Genomic DNA, 17,239 nt, shown 5'->3' on the forward strand with positions numbered 1-17,239 from the left:
AATCAAAACAGGACACCCATTCTAATTCCCCCCCAAAAAAAACCCCCAACAACCCAGTCTACCGGTCATTCTCAATAATTTACAGTCCTCTGGTAAATCTAACTCCTGGATCACAGGTAGCCAAGACCAAAGCGACTATAACTCTTAACTACGACTTCCAGGAGACACTGCGCCCACACCCTTTGCGCACGCTCGATTCCGGTGACTACATAGGGCTGCGAGTCCGAGGGGGCGGGGCTTGGACCTGAGCCGCGGAGAGGGGGCGGGGCCGGGGCGGGGTCGGAGAGGGGGCGGCGCTGCCGGCGCGGCCCGGAACACGCTAGTGGAGCGGAAGATGGCGGCGGCGGCGGCGGCTGCAGCCGGGACCCCAGTGTGGTTGAGGCGGAGGAGCCGCCGGCTCTGACCTCGCTCTGGCTCCAGTGCGTGCGGTAGAGCGTGTGCGAGGCCCCGTGCGGCGGGCAGGGGCGGCAGTGGCCAGTGCGCGCCGCCCTGAGGAACGCCCCGGCGGCGCGGCTGCGGCGGAGGAGAGAGCCGGCTCCGGGCCTCGGCGTCCTCCGGCGCCCCGGGCCCCGCGCCTCCTCGGGGGGGCGGCGGCGGCGATGTTCTCGGTCTTGTCGTATGGACGCCTGGTGGCCCGTGCCGTGCTCGGCGGCCTGTCGCAGACCGACCCCAGGGCGGGCGGCGGCGGCGGCGGCGGTGGTGGCAGCAGCGGCGACTACGGGTTGGTGACGGCGGGCTGCGGCTTCGGCAAGGACTTCCGTAAGGGCCTGCTCAAGAAGGGCGCGTGCTACGGGGACGACGCGTGTTTCGTGGCCCGCCACCGCTCGGCCGACGTCCTGGGTGAGTCCCCCGGCCCCAAGTCGGCCTCCTGGGGACTCCGGAGTGCGAGTCTTCCCTGCTTCCTCCGCTGAGCGCAGCGCAGCGCCTTGCCGAGCGCCCCGAGATGCGTTTTCTGCCTCACGATCCCTCCCTCCCCATCCCCACACTTTAGAAATGGGGAAACTGAGGGACAGAGCGGTGGAGCCACGTGCCCAAGGTCACCGCCTTGGGAATGTGTCCAGTCCGTCCCGGTGCAGAACCGCGCACTCTTCTTAGTCACAGCCCCCACGCGACCTCGTCCTCCTCGTTCGGCGACACCTGCAGGCTGCTAACCTCGCTTTGCCTCACTCCCTCCTCCCTCTTGGCGCCCCGGGAATCCCTGCTTCTTGGCGAGCTCCTGACGCCACGGCCCGGTCCCAGCTGCGGGATCCGGGAGCAGACCCGAAGACAGACGGCGGGGAGCCCACAGCCCCCCGTCGTGGGTTCTTCCCGCTGCCTGGACCGTCCTCGGATTGCCATCCTTTTCGGGAAGGGCCGTGGGGTTGTGGGTGGACTGCTGGCCTGGTTAGAAATTCTAGCAGTGCTTTCTCCCTAACCCAGCTTGTCTACTTGAGGTCACTTGGGGGTGGCAGAAAGGTCTCCTTGACCCAAAATAGAATGGCTGGACCTGCTTGTAGGCTGCAGCCAAAAAGGCTGTGAGACTCGGTCACAGCTTTTTAGGCCACAGGTGCTTCCTAAGATCTATCCCAGTTACTAGAGGAGAGAGAGAGAGAGAGAGGAGAGAGAGAGAAAGAGAGAGAGAGAGAGAGAGAGAGAGAGAGAGCTGTCCAAAGGCCTAAACAAATGCACAAGCTGTCAGAAACTTTACCTAGGGTATGCCCTTGGAGAGTTCCCTGTATGCCACTAAAGGTCTTTCAGTTCGGGAAGCTCTTCTTTTGATATTGAAGGACAGACTGTCATTGGCGCCTAGGTTCAAATGTCACGTTGGTTTCACTTCTCCAGTGACATTGAGTTTATGGTTACTTAAAAGCTTCATAGGCTTAGACAAAATATGGCATCGGAGCAAATAATAGTTTTTGTGACAGTAATTGTTTGCCGTTTTTTTTTTCTCCTTCTTTCTTTTTCGTGTGAACAGTGTCTTTGTAGCTCGTTTGCTGTTTAGTGCAGGCTGACCTTCAGCTCTTGCTGAAGATACAGGTGTGTGCCCAGCTCCCAGCTCTTGACATTTTCAAATCAGATAACCTTGTGAGTTTTGGTTTTGTCACATGGAGTGTTTGTAAGCATGATACCGGGGTTGGTTCTCATTTTAATTGATGAATAACCTCTTCATCTGTGTTGAGAAAAATCTTGTAGTATTTAGACCGCACTATTGGTACCAACCTTTCAGAGAGCCTCCCTAGGTTTGGAAGTATACAGATTCGCCGTGAAGTCTATTGAGAGGCTGCCGTTTGCGGCTTCTGCAAGTCACCTAGGCAGCCAGCAGCCCTTCGCTTGGGGAACTTAGGGTCTGTGCTGCCTTTGAAGTCACAGTGAGCCGTGGGTAGTATAGGCTGCTAACTTGCCACCCATGCATGAGGCCCTTGTTCAAGACCCAACACCACCAAAAAGATGTCAGGAGCTGCAGTCATACGGACAGGTTAAGCGATGATGAGCCAGGAAAGGTCGTTTTATAAAGCTGACTACAAGCTAGTTTTTTGGGCTTGATTTTATTTTTGTGAGAAATCTGTGGTTTGATTGATTGGCAGTAATAGTACTTTCTAGACCTGGGTCTGAGCATATCACATTGACAAATACCTGGAGTGAACCACTCTTAGGGTTTGTTTGTTTGTTTTTCGAGACAGGGTTTCTCTGTGTAGCCCTGGCTGTCCTGGAACTCACTTTGTAGATCAGGCTGGCCTCGAACTCAGAAATTCACCTGCCTCTGCCTCCCAAGTGCTGGGATTAAAGGCATGTGCCACCACTGCCCAGCTTACAAATTATTCTTTATCATAGCTATATATGTATTTGAAAAAGTACTTAGAGGGTTCAGTACTCTCTGAGGCTCAGGCATCCACTAGGGGCCTTGAATGTATCCCTCAAGAAGAAAGGGGACTACTGTATCTGAATGTATTAAGTCTCTGCTGAATTTGAACACGCTGCTATCTTGGCATTGTGGCATATTTACAAGGGTACGGGAGATACTGGTCAGACCCTTTCTAAAAAAGCACAGATTTCATCTCCTGCTCTGGCATTCTGGCAGAAACCATGCCTACTTTGAGGTTAAGCTTTGCAACTAAGTAGCTCTGTAATTTGTGGTCTTGGGTGGACTTTCTGAGTCTGCGGTCCTTATCTGGAAAAGATGAAAGGAGTAGGCTGTCAGACTTAATGTGGAGGCTCTGGCTAGACAGTCAGGTTCAGGTTTTCCTGTAGTCCCTCAAACAGCATGGCTATGAATCGCCTGCCACAGGCACCTTGGTAGAGCTCTTCGTTTTTGTATCTAGCATTGGGCACTCAGTTGTTAAGTTACCTTGGCTCACTGGCTGAAGGATCCTTGGCTGTGCAAGGGACCTCTTTGGAGAAGAGAGCACAGAGGCAGGCTGGAGACAGTCCACCATGTGCCACTGAAGGCAGGTGCTTGAGTGTCTGATGGAGATACACACACACACACACACACACACACACACACTGCTGCTTATGTGTCCAAGAAGAAGCTAGTCAGATTTGACAAAGATCTTGCAGACACACACCTGCAAATGGGGGAGTGGGCATGAGAACAGTGAGGAACAGGTTCTCCAGGACTGTCCTGTTGTGGAGGTGCCCTTCTGGAAAGCCATCCTGGGAGTCACCTGAAACAACTTTCTAAGTTGGCCTCATTTGGTCTTTGGCAGCCATGAGGCAGTTCACCAGGTGGTGCCTCTGACTCTATTGACACCATCCTATCACAGGCTGAACTGATACGAGTTGTAAGCTGAATCACATTACGGTAAAGCTGTGTGAGTTCAAGGCTAGCTTGGTCTACATAAAGAGGCCTTGTCTTGTCTCTGAGTTGAGACTCTCTCTTGCTAAGTATCTCTGCAGTTTGGTCACTCACTGTGGGCTTCTCCTCAGCTGTTAGGAATGAAAGCTAGAGTAGGAGAAATAAATTATTATTTTAATTTTTTTAAAAATTGAAATTGACAGGTCATAGTGGCACATGTCTTTAATTCCATCACTTGGGAGGCAGAGGCAGGCAGATCTCTGAGTTGAAGGCCAGCCTGGTCTACCAGGACAGCCAGAGCTACACAGAGAAACTGTCCATAGATGTATGTATGTATGTGTGTATGTATGATAACATTGGGACTGAATTGTCCTGTTAGTCATGATAAAGAACACTTGATGACTCACACTGTTATTGTCCCCACTGGATTTCTTTTAGGAAAAATTGGCTGTGGAGGGTGTGGTGAGTCCCAGCACCACTCCCATCCCGTGTGGAAAATTGGCAGGGGCTCCTTCTCTCCATTGGGCCAGCAGGAGTAAGCCCATGCGGCACGAGCTGTTTTCCTTCCCTTTACTTAGCCCTGAGCTTTGTCACTTTGCATGCTGTGCCTTCCTAGGTACACAGAGCCATGAGAGCCACCTGATGTCCCCATCACAACAGCAGCATCAAAAGGTTGCTGAGAACTGCAGACTTCACAACCTTGAGGCCCATTTCCTCCATGTTTTGGTGATGAGTAGAGAGACCTTCAGATGCTTGGGTAACTTCAAAGCACTGCTAGTTATTGGCAGACAGGGCTTTCTCTGTCATACTTGAAGGGATGAAGGGAGGGAAAGAGTCAGAGTGAGAGTGAGAGAGCATATGAATGTGTTTATAATCGCTTTATTCTCTCTGACTCATAACTGGAAAGCAACAAAAACTCCCCTGCATGCTAAACACAGCTTACAGAAAACCATTTATTTGAAAATGGAAGGCATGGTTTGTGCAGTATAAATTCTGGCCTCTAAAGACTGAGCAGTGAAGCTGCTCTTAAAAAGCCAAGGGTTGTTTGTTTAAGCTTGGCTTAACTTGGAACCTAAACATGAAAATAAAACAGTTTTCTACGCCAGCCTTTGGTTTTGAGTTTTTACTGGGCCAGGATTCTGAAGTGTTTTTGTGAGTCTTGCCAATCTTAAAAAATATTCTTTGGTGGGGTGGCGGTGGCGGTGGTGGTGGTGGTGGTGGTGGTGGTGGTGGTGGTGGTGGTGGTGGTGGTAGTGTTTTGTGTGTGGGGGTGTTTTGCCTGCTTGCACGTACCACATGCATGGCTGATGCCCTTGGTGGATGTGGGTGGACATTGGGTTCCCTGGAACTGTAATTCTGAATGGTTGTGAGCTGCTATGGGGATGCTGCGAGTCAAACCCAGGTCTTCTGTAAGGGCAGCTGGTCCTCTTGGCTGCTGAATCATTATCTTTCTAGCCCTGGTTTTGTTTTTGAGATAGAGTCTCACTATATGCAGCTACAGCTGACCTAGAACTCATTGTGTAGGCCAGACTGGTCTCAAATTCACAAGAGATCTGCCTGCCTCTGCCTCCTGAGTGGTTGGATTAAAGTTGTGAGCCACCATGCCTGGCTTTTGAACCTTAACGTTAATGAAGTTCAGGTCATAGGTTAGGTCTAGTTTGATATTTCCAGTCTTGATAAACACTGCACTTTTACACAAGTCATCACTGGAGAGTTCACTGACACCCAAGTTTCAAGAAGTCCTCTCTGGAATCTCAGGTCCTGTCCAGACATTGATTGGTCTCATCTTGCAGTCAGGATTTTTTTTAAAGTCAAATCTATCTGTTAATGACCTTGAGTCTTTTGTTGTTTTAAGCTGAGCTGCAGTGCTTGGAACATGGCTCACCTGGTAAAGGTGCTTGTCACCAAGCCTAATGACCTGAGTTTGAGCCCCAGGACCTGTGTAGCAAAAGGAGAAAGCTGACCCCACCAAGCTGTCCTCTGACCTCTGACCTCTAGCTCCACAATACATGTCAAAAATAATACATTCATATATACATACATACATACATACATACATACCAAAGCTGAGTTGCAAAGTCAAATGACATGACATGTCACCTTTTAAAAATGTATACTTAGTAGTTACCAGGTTGTACAGCCTTCCCGAGCCCAGAATCTGCTGCCCCTTTCCCTCAAACCCCAAGCCTGTCTGTCCACTTGCAGTTGCTCCCCACTTGTGGGTGTTTCTCAACCTTGGTAGCAGCTTGCCAGTTCTCTGAGTTTGCCTGTTCTGGGCATTGTGTGTAAGTGGAAGCCTAGAATATGTAGTCTTCCATGCTCCTTTCTTTTGTTTTACCTGTTTTCAAAGTTGAGGTCAGACAGTGTCAATGCTTCATCCTTTTTATGGCTGCATAATATTCCATTTCAGGAGTATACTACATTCTGTTGATCTGCTCATCTGCTCGTCATGCTCCTTTCTTTTGTTTTACCTGTTTTCAAAGTTGAGGTCAGACAGTGTCAATGCTTCATCCTTTTTATGGCTGCATAATATTCCATTTCAGGAGTATGCTACATTCTGTTGATCTGCTCATCTGCTCGTATCACTATGTATTTTCACATATTTCATACTGTGAATAACGTTTGGCATATTTGTATATAAGCTTTTGTGTGAGCAGGTGTTACATATTATTTTGGTGTGCATATGGGCATTCACTACATAGGCTGTTGGCTTTGAACTCTGAGCAGTTTTCCTCCTTGGCCTTTAAGTGCTGGGATTGCAGGTGCATGCCACCACACTTGGCGATGACATGTAACTTTAATCTTTTCAGGTGTAAAACTGGGAGTGGAATTACTTGGACATATGATAAGTTGGTATAGTTTGAATATATAATTATTTTATATAAAGAGAATTAGCTGGGCAGTGGTGGCACATGCCTTTGATCCAGCACTTGGGAGGCAGAGACAGGCAGATTTCTGAGTTCCAGGCCAGCCTGATCTACAAAGTGAGTTCCAGGACAGTCAGGGCTACACAGAGAAACCCTGTCTCAAAGGAAAAAAAAAAAAGAGAGAGAAGAAAGAAAGAAAAAAAAAGAAAATTAACTTTTAAATTGCAGTAATTAAATATGTAAAGTTCTAAGATTAATAAGTTCTTTAAATATGCCTGCTGTCACATAGTCTGTGTTTTTGAGAGAAAACATCACTAGGCTTAGTGTGATACAGGCCTCTAATTTCAGCACTTGAGAGGTAGAGGCAGGCAGATTTCTCTTAGTCTGAGGCCAGCATGGGCTACATAGCTAGTTTTAGGATAGCCAGGGCTACATAGTGAGCCCCTACCTCAACAAAAGAAAGAAGGAAAAAAGAAAGAGTGAACTGTTGAGAAAGAGGGGAAAGTCCGGACAGGGCTGTTGAGTGCTGACTAGCTGCTGTGTGGCGTTCAGATCCTGGGGGCCGATGACAGATGACAGGGTGGATGGAGAGGACGCCTGCTGTTTTCTGAGCTCCACCCCACCCCACCCTGCTGTGTGGGCGAGTTAGACTTTGTAAGGTGCTTAGCAGACACCTTCACTTTCACCCATTGCCTTCAGCTACTTTTCCTGGCCACCAGTTGTAATTTGGAGACTTTGGGTTCAGCTTGACATTGTCCTGACTTTCAGCTTTTCCCTCAAGGCGATAATAATCTCTAGAGGGCTCTGGATGGATCTTGCTGTCAGTAAGCCATTGGATTTTATAGAAGCACAGTGCTTGTACTTTTTAGATAGATAGTTGCAAAGACTTGTTGAATCCCTGGGGAAGGTAGGGTGCAGATGGGCTCCCGTTGGGGAGGGATTTGGGGTGCTAAGGAATCACCAACCCGGGCAGCATGTGATCTGAAAGGCTGTAGCAATGTCCAGGTGGACTTGGTGCTGGTGTGCGGCTGCAGGAACACCACACCAGGTCAGAATGTGACCTACAAGCACGTCCTCTGGCAGATCAAATACTCGTCAATGTGAGGCTAAATGCCAAGTTCCCTTATGTAGTTCCCGTGTCTTTCCTACGGCTATGCCTAGGCCTTGGGATTCAGACTTCTCAGAAAAACAGTTTGTATTTTTTGAATCTTATTTCTACAGAAATTGGACTTTAGTCCTTGAAAATAATATGCCCGGCGAGCTTTTATCTTTCAGAATACGTGCTAACTTCCTGTCCCTTTGAGAGAGAAGTGGTGAAGGGCGCCTAGTGCGCTGCTGCTGTTAGGAACACTTATGAACGTGAGCTTCTTGTTCTTTCTGTTGCTAAAAAGTTCATAGAAATCAATCCTAAGGCCAGAGGGCATAGCTGATAGCAGGTACTTCACCTCCTCTGGGCTTGAGCTGGCTTTTGGCTCAGCCCTGCCAGTTTACTTTTCGATCATTACAGTGGAAGAGGGGCTGAGTGCTTCCGTAAGATGCCAAGTGGGGACTTGGGGGTGGATTGGAGGAGCAAACAGGTCCTTTGTGTAAGGAGGAAAGGCCTCCCTTTCTTTCTCCTACGCCACGCAGCTTGCTTACCTGACTCCAGGAGTCAGCCGCTGCCCCTGAAGGCCGCACTGGAGATGGCAGAGCAGAGCAGTTGTGTTGCTGCAGACTCATCTGACCTGTCACCTGCTGCGTTTAGTCGTCTGTAAAGTTAACTAGTCGTTAGGTTTGGTGCAGCTGGTGTTGAAGTTAGACTCAAACCTACGACTCAGTTGCGTTGTCTAGTGCTTTTAAACGTCTAGTGCTTCCGCTTTGAGCTTAGAAAATAACGCCTGCTCATAAAGAGTAGTGTGTAAAGCACCGGTAGCACATACCTTGGCTGCAGTCAGCACTGCTCCCCCTGGCCTTGCCACACTGTTGAGCAGTGTGCTAGTTTATATTCCACACTGCATGGCTTGGTGTGGATGTGTCTATACTGACAAGCAGAGTTCATCACATCTCCTGCATTATACATTAGAACTTACTGAATTGGCCCTCTGCTTTTATTATTTAGGTTGTACTTAGTTTCCCGCTATAAAGTAACAGTGAGGTGACCTCTCTTTATTGGGAATAGCTCCTTAGGGTGGATTGAGGAGCTCTGCAGCAGGCCAGGAGTGCACAAGGCCCTGTTGCACATAGCACCCAAAAACTCTGCAGAAAGGTCGAGTGCTTGATGCTCGTCCAGGCGCTGTGGGTCAGATTCTCCAGTAAGCTCATGTCAGCCTGGTGGTGTCACATTTAACATGCATATACTTACCAGGCTGTCCACAATGTATATCTGTTCTTGGTGTGAATCACAAAGACTGTTAAGAGATTGCAGCTCCGCCAGGGTCTACAAAAGTGTACTTCCTACAAATGCGTAATGGTGGGTCCAGGAATGAACGGACTGTTGGTTTGGGTTTTGTTTGTTTGTTTGGTACAGACTGTTTTTATTGATCACTTGTTTTGACCTTTCAAGGCTACCATCACCTAGCACATTTTTGTTTTCTGGCTTCTCAGAATCGGAGCTGCTGAAGGTTGGCTGCACAGAGTGAGGCAGACAGAAAAGCGCTTGTATTTTCACTTCAGTGTTGGACAGCAGCTCCAGGTCAGGTCAGGCTTGAGTTGTTCCCTGAGAGCTGGACCTGAGCTTTGGCCACTAGTGGGTAATAGATGTCCGAGTTTTCCTGTGAAACGAGATCTCATTGGGGGTGTCCTCACAGGGTCCTGTCTTTCTTCTTCTTCACAGGGTACTGTGTGACTTCAAATTCAAAACTGATTAGTGTAGAAAAAGCTTTTCAACATTTCAGCTAAGTCACCAAAAAGTTTTTACTCTCTTGAGTTTCTGTTAACAACTTCTCTGAAAATATCCACATGGCCCTGTGACAAAGCCAAGGGAATGGGGGGGGGGGGAGTGAAGACTGAGCCTTGGCCTCAGGACTATTTCGTGTGGTAAATATAAAGTCGAGTGAGAAACAGGTGGCCGGGCTTTCACCTCTCACCTCTCAGGAGTTTCCAAACTGAGCCTCTTATCCTGGCGGTGTGATTTGCAGCCCAGAGTCAACCCCCTCCCTGCATTCTCTTTGAAGCCCCTCTTCAGAGGCAAGCAGCATTGTTAGTGCCTTGTGTCCTAAAGCATACTGTATATATACAAGCAAGTAAGGGTGGCCTATACAATGGAAGGGGTATGCGGACATGGTGGTGAGGTAGCAGCAGGTGGATGCTTTGGATAAAACAGGAGCTGCTGAAAGAGCAGAGCCCCACAGGGCTGGATCCAGGGCAGCTGGAAGGAGCTGGCAGGCAGGGCAGACAGAATCACTAGAACTGTGACACAGCATACGGAGGGAGGAAGGGTTGGGAGCTGGATTTTTACCCAGCAGATTCTCAGGAGTTCTATACTGGAAGTGCAAGCTGAAGAACTGCTTGTGATGGGCTGGGACCGGCAAGAGGAATGACCAGGTTTGGGAATGAAAGGTAGGGTTGCTTAGTGGCCTTTGGAGGTAGAGTCTCTAGGCTTGTGGAGTGCCGAGTGCTGGGACAGCAACACCTATGAGAATCACCTGTGCTGTGCAGACATTGAGGGCCAGGGCTCAGAGGAACATCTCAGCCTGCACTAAGGGCTTGGGAACTGCTGGGCCAGGTGTTGGCCATCAACTGAGAGAAGATGTTAGCCATTGAGGTTATCACAATGACTGGAGAAAATGGCTAGCCCTTTGTATATTGCCCATTGTCTAGCATTCTCATTTAAAGCAAGCCCTACACAGCAGGCATCATGTGCCCGAGAGATGATTGTTAAATGAAGTTGCTTCTGGGGAGAAGGCGGTTCAGGGCCTCAGAGTGCAGGTGCATCCTTCTCTCCTTTGTATTTTTTTTTGCAGACAAATAAATGGTTCTTCCTTAGTACTTGCAAATGTCACTGTTGAATATTTAATGAGCTATTGAATGACAGGCTTGGAGAGTTGACTGGAGAACCGAAATGATCCTCTCACTCATCTTTTATACATTATCTGTAAGTGGACATTGTCTTTTGGTTGTGACCACAGACCAGTGTCTGGAGAGCTGGCGGCTTATGAACGGGAGTCGGAAAAGCTCCAATCGCGCTCCTGCCCGCTGGAGACTGCACCAGCCTCTGTATTGCTTTAAAAAACAAACAAACAAACAACCTTTATTATTACTTTATGTGCATGGCTATTTCCTGTGTGTATGCCTGTATCTGGTGCCCATGTAGGCCAGAAGAAAGTATTGGACCTTCTGGGGCTGGATTTACAGTTGTGAGCCACCATGTGAATTCTGTGGATCAGATCTGGTCTTCTGGAGGAATAGACCAGTGCTCTTAGCCACTTAGCCATCTCTTCCAGCCCTGCCTGTTCCTTTTAAAAAATCTTTCATTTTGTCTGTGCTGTGGGCCCCAAGCCTTGGCATGCTTCACAGTGCTGCTTCATCCATCTCCACCCCGTTGATGGTGTGCGTGCGCGTGCAGCCCCCCATGTGCTTGCTTGAGACGAGATCTGACACATCCCATGCTGACCTTGACCTCTCTATGAAGCCAAGAATGGCCTTGAATGCATGATCCTTCTGCCTCTTCATCCCCAAGTGCTGGGATCACTGGTGTGCACCATGATACACAGCGGCTGGCTTTTCTCCCAGCCAGCTGTGAGCAGCACACTGTGACCACACAGGCTTCCGTGCACCTGCACTCTGACAGGTGAGTGCACTACTGTCCTCAGAGGACCCTGGCACGAGCCTCTCACATGTAAATGAAGGTGCTGAGGCTGCTCCTGCGTCTTAGTCTAAGACTTAGCTGGAGTTGCCCATGTCTGCCCCAGAGCCTACCCTGGCCCAGTGTACTGACGCTTAAGGAGACTGATGGCAGCTTCTTTCCTGGAGGTGGTTTTTGCTGAGTCAGAATACTGTGCAGGTGTCAGCTATACCTAAGCTAATCGTAGGACAAAGCCCTTGATTGAGGCAAATAAGAGCCTAGTGTTGACTTAGGTGGCAGCAGGCCTGCTTTTCCCTCCAGGGATCTCCAGAGCGCCCTGGCTCCTGTGCCACACTGTTGGGACTGACTGACGGTGAGAGCTTCTTGGCCAGGCTTCTCCACGTGGGTCTCTTTCTCCCTGAGCTTCCTGACTTGCCCTTTATCCTTGGTGAGGATGGCAGGGCCGACTCAGCATCCTTCTGACACTTACCCATGCCTTCCTTTACGTACACAGTCTGCTTAGGGCTTTGTTTTAGTTTTTGCTTTTTGAGTTTCCTTTAAAAAGGAACAGCTAGGGTCTCATATAGCCCAGGTTAGCCTTGAGCTCCTCCTGTTTCCACTACTCAGGGCTAGAGCTACACCAGTGTGCCTCTAGTGCTTGCGTTTTAACTGTTTATATTATACCACACTGGTTTATGTCTATTTTGTTGTATTTTAGTAACTTGTCCTAAATCTCTTAACCCTCCACCCAAGCACAGTAAGGGCTTCACTGTACCTCCTATGGGCAGGAACTCTTAGAAATCTAAATCCCTGAAGCTGCCTCAGTGCCTTGCATGTAGTAGATGCTGATAAATGTGCTGAGTAACTTCAGTGTAGAATGCAAGTGTAGGATATAGTTTTAACTAGACTTACATAGTTTTTGTTATAAAAATGTATTGATAATATTACTAAAAATCTTGAAAGCATAGGACATAGAAGGATAAAAATAAATGAGTCAGGGCTGGAGAGATGGCTCAGCAGGTGAGGGAGCTTTGCTGCTAAGTTTGGTTGCTGAGTTCTATTCTCTGACGTCACATAGTGGTGAGGAGAGACCTGAGTCCCACACGATGTCCTCTGACCTCAATGGGAGCTGTGGCATTCTCCCACACACATGCACACAGCACACACATGCACACAGCACACACAGTGCCTTAGAGAACTGACCTGGATCTGCAGAGATGGTGTCTTACTTAGGTTACTATTGCTGTGAGAAACACCATGGCCAAAACCGCTTGGGGAGGAAAGGGGTATTCAGCTCACACGTCCTCACCCTTCATCTCTGAGGGGAGTCGGGACAGGAGCTCACAGGATAGGAACTCAAGCAGGGCAGGAACCTGGAGGCAGGGGTTGCTGAAGAGGCCGTGGAGGGGTGCTGCTTTCTGCCTTGCTCCCCATGCTTGCTCAGCCTGCTTTCCTATACCACCCAAGACCACCAGCCCAGGGATGGTCCCACCCACAATGGTTGGTGGTCTGCACCCCTCCCCGCATCAATCACTTAATTTTTAAAAAAATGCCCTCTGACTAGATCTTGTGGGGACTTCTGTTTTCTTTTTTTCCCCATTGTTTTGTTTTTGTTTTTCCAAGACAGGGTTTTTCTGTGTAGCCCTGGCTGTCCTGGAACTCACTCTGTAGACCAGGCTGGCCTCGAACTCAGAGACTGACCTGCTTTTGCCTCCTGAACACCACTGCCTGGCCCATGTTTGGCTTCTGTGGAGGCATTTTCTTTTTTTTCCTTGGTAAAGATTTATTTATTTGTTATGTATACAGTATTCTGTCTGCATGTATCCCCACAGAGCAGAAGAGGGCACCAGATCTGATTATAGATGGTTGTGAGCCACCATATGGTTGCTGGGAATTGAACTCAGGACCTCTGGAAGAACAACCAGTGCTCATAACCTTTGAGCCATCTTTCTAGCCCCTAGAGTCATTTTGTTAATTGATGTCCCCTCCTCAAGTTGACATCAAACTATCCAGCCCAGATGGCTCACTGGTAAGAGCACTTAACCGCTTTGGCAGTGGATCTGAGTTCTGTTCCCAGACCCACATCGGGCTCACAGATGCCTGTAACTCCATCTCTAGGGGATCCTAACCCCTTGTTTTGGCCTCTGAAAGCACCTGCTTACGTATAGAATACACAGACACATAGCGATAAATAAAATGAAGATCTTAAAAAACAACATAAAAATGTTTTTGAAAAAGAAGAAATTACTCATTTCCTGGCCACCTTGAGTTGCCCACTTAATGCAACAACAGAGTTGGATACAGGCAGTGTTGGTGTTGAGGCCTCTCTGTACATGGTCAACTGTTGGTGGATAGTGTGTTTTTAAAAATTATTTTTATTTTATGCTTATTAATACTTTGCCTGCCTGCCTGTCTGTCTGTCTCCCTGTGTAAGGGTGTCAAATCTCCTGGAACAGGAACAGCACTCACATAGAGCCGTGACACAGCTTCTATGTGGGTGCTGGGAGTTGAACCCGGGTCCTCTGTGAGAGCAGCCAATGGTCTTTACTGCTGATCCATCTCTCCAGCCCAAAGTATGGGGCTTTGACTACAAAACCTGCCTGGGGCACTCAGCCTCTCTCAGGGATTGCTGTTCTGGTCAGGCCCAGCTCTTTATTTTACAGAGGGGTGAAGAAAACAGGCAATGCTGGGATCAGGTTAAACATACATGTTTTTTTGAGGTATCCTGTTTCCCACCTACTGGAGAGGTGAGGCAGAAGGACTTAATGGGCTTAGGAACTTAGGGCCAGACAGTCAGGCTTTGGCGTAGAGGTGCAGAGAGGGGGAAAGGGCACTCTCAGTTGTTAGAAATAGTAGGTCAACCCTTAGGGGCAGTGGTGTGGAAGGAAAAGAGAAGGAAAGCCCTTCTCTTGTCCTGAGGGCTCAGAAAAGTACCCAGTAGACAGCTCTTCCAGACCCTCAGCTCTGTCCACTTAGTCCCAACACTGACTGCAGGCAGGACCCAGGCAGGATCCCTCTCCTCCCTGGTGATGATCTATTGGCTGCTTCCTCCAGACCAGAGAGCATAGCTAACAACACTCAACATTTGGGGAGATTGTGTTGGAAGCCAGAAAGGATTGAAGTGGCTTCAGAGAGACAGCCATCAGTTCTGTAGTGTCTGGAGGGAGTCTGGCTGGCCAGCGATTCATATTAAATCTGTAAGTTACCAGCCAGGTCCCCAAGCTGCAATTGGCAGTTGGGCTAGAATAGATAATCCCACAGTAACAGTAAGTACCTGCCTTTTTTTTTTTCTTCAAAGAGAGGGGGCTTTATTATGTAACTCTGGCTATCCTGGAACTTACTATGTAGACCAGGCCTCCATTCAGGTCTGGCCTCACAGAGATCTACCTATTTCTGCCTCCCAGGTACTGAGATTAAGGGTATGTACCACCACACCTAGTTACTTGTTTGTTTGTTTTTTAATACTGTGTGTGTGTGTGTGTGTGTGTGTGTTGTATAGCAGAGGAGGTCAGGGAGAGAATGCATGAGAGAGTGAGTACAGGTGCTCTCAGAGGCCAGAGAAGTCAGATCTGCTGCAGCTTGAGTTATTATTGGTTATGGGGAGCTAAAGTTAGAGAGCAAGCATGATGCCCTGGGTCAAGAACTAAGGTGGAGAGTTCCAAGGAAGGCACGCCCCATCAATCTCATGCCCTTACACACACACACTCTCTCTCTCTCTCTCTCTCTCTCTCTCTCTCTCTCTCTCTCTCATACACACACACACACACACACACATTATTTCAGTTTCTCTTCACACTCTTTTTTTTTTTTTTTTTTAAAGATTTATTTGTTTATTATATGTAAGTACACTGTAGCTGTCTTCAGACACTCCAGAAGAGGGAGTCGGATCTCGTTACGGATGGTTGTGAGCCACCATGTGGTTGCTGGGATTTGAACTCTGGACCTTCGGAAGAGCAGTCGGGTGCTCTTACCCACTGAGCCATCTCACCAGCCCCTCTTCACACTCTTGTTTCCTTACCCTCCTTCCAGGGCTTCTTACTGCTTTTAAAGACCAGGCGACTGATCAAAACAAGGAAGATAGATAGAGGTGTGTGTGTGTGTGTGTGTGTGTGTGTGTGTTGTGTGCACACTCTTTTAGCTTGATTACTGAGTAGTCTTCTTGCTTAGGAATAAGTGGCTGTTTTTGTCTTCCTCAGATTCTGAAACCTCTAAAACAGGCCGTCTGCTCCTGCTTGGGTCTCTTGACTGTTGCCCTGGGCAGTCCATTTCTTTGGTGGAGTCTGGGTTTCTTACAGGCTGGACCCTTTCTTCCTCTCTGTCCTTGAGCCTGATCTTCGCTGTTCTCCTTAGAGAGCTTGGTGGAGACTGAGCCTCTGGAGCCGACAGGCACAGGTTTCTTTGTGGTTGACGCACAGTGGTTGCTTTGAGGAAGCTTTGTGCAGAGGGAATTCCTGGCCTGTTATGGCAGGCAGAGCCTTGTAATCCCTGGGACCTCTCCCCTCGAGGACTGAGGACTATTGAGAGTCCATCGGACTGGGCAGCAGCTTGATGGGGAACAGAGTTTTTCAGTAATCTTGCTTTTTTCATTCCCTTTGGGATAATCATTTGCAGATACATTTCTCCGTCCTGAGTCACAGGGCAGTATTCCCCAGTGCCCCAGGAGTTGAAGCTTCAGAAATGTTGGTGTAAATATGACCTGTTCCTATTGATACAGAGTCAACTGTGTGCTTGGATCTCATTTTCATCGGATCCTAGTCTTTGTGTTGTGGTGCCTTGCCAGGGTTGCAGGGGAACCCTGAGTTGGATGAGTCTCCATCTCTACAGAGCTGGAGAAACACTGCTAAGCACTGTCTCAGGAGATCCGCCCTGCCTGTGAGCGGCTCCTGCCGTCTGCTTCTCGGCTCTTGCTCCAGCTTGAGTCATAGGTTTTTGTCCTGCAGTTTCCCTTCATAGCAGGTACTCCCATCCAAGCCACATGAGATGTGTTTTACTGGCAGAAAACCAACCCCTGAGCAGCAGCTTGCTTTGCTGGAGTGTAAGGCTCCCGTGTCAATGAAGCATGCTCCCTTGGGAGAGGCTATGAACCATTGCAGTGTTGCCATCGCCTGTGTTAAATATGTTGTGATAAAGGCAAATTGCCATGTGTCCTTCATTGATTTTTATATTATATATTATATTAGAACTGGAATGCAGTGTTCTCTAGTTGTCATTGTCCAGAATGATCTTAAAAATAATTGAAGGTCAGTCTGGAAGGTGTGTGTATAGAAGAGGCTGGAGAGACAGCTCTGCTGTTAAGATCGAGTATCACTCTTGCAAGAGGGTCCATGTTTGGTTCCCAGCACCCAAGTTGAGTTTCTCACCACCACCTATAACTCTAGCTCCAAGGAAACCTGACAACCTCTTCTGGACACATGTGGCATTGTCACATGCCTGTGTGTGTGTGTGTGTGTGTGTGTGTGTGTGTGTGTGTGTGTGTGTGTGTGCCATGAGACATTCATGCTAATGGCAGCTTAGTTTAGAGGCCTTCCTAGGTCTGTCTGCCTTCTGCAGCCCCAGTGAGCAGCTGGGGAGATTCAGGGTTTTTTTTTTTTTGTTTGTTTGTTTTTGGGGGGGGGGTTTCGAGACGGGGTTTCTCTGTATAGCCCTGGCTGTCCTGGAACTCACTTTGTAGACCAGGCTGGCCTCGAGCTCAGAAATCCGCCTGCCTCTGCCTCCCGAGTGCTTGGATTAAAGGCGTACGCCACCACGCCCGGCTGGGAGATGCAGTTTTAAAGTTGCCATAGTGAGGATTGAGCTCAGGGCGTGGGCTTGATGAACTGCCCTGTGCAGGTGAGC

The 17,239-nt window shown here is 48.7% G+C and overlaps 1 protein-coding gene across 1 annotated transcript in view; it reads left to right on the top strand.

The window, feature by feature from the left end:
• The first annotated feature begins 328 nt into the window (after positions 1–328).
• The window catches only part of Pptc7 (PTC7 protein phosphatase homolog), a 39,884-nt gene continuing 22,973 nt past the window's right edge, over positions 329–17,239 (top strand). Inside the window, exon 1 of the mRNA NM_177242.4 lies at positions 329–840. Within this exon, the coding sequence (NP_796216.2) occupies positions 600–840 (241 nt within the window). The 5' untranslated portion in view covers positions 329–599. The remainder of the gene's footprint in view (positions 841–17,239) is intronic.

This window comes from Mus musculus, chromosome 5 (genome assembly GCF_000001635.26).
Source record: "Mus musculus strain C57BL/6J chromosome 5, GRCm38.p6 C57BL/6J".
In the NCBI taxonomy this organism is placed as follows: domain Eukaryota; kingdom Metazoa; phylum Chordata; class Mammalia; order Rodentia; family Muridae; genus Mus; species Mus musculus.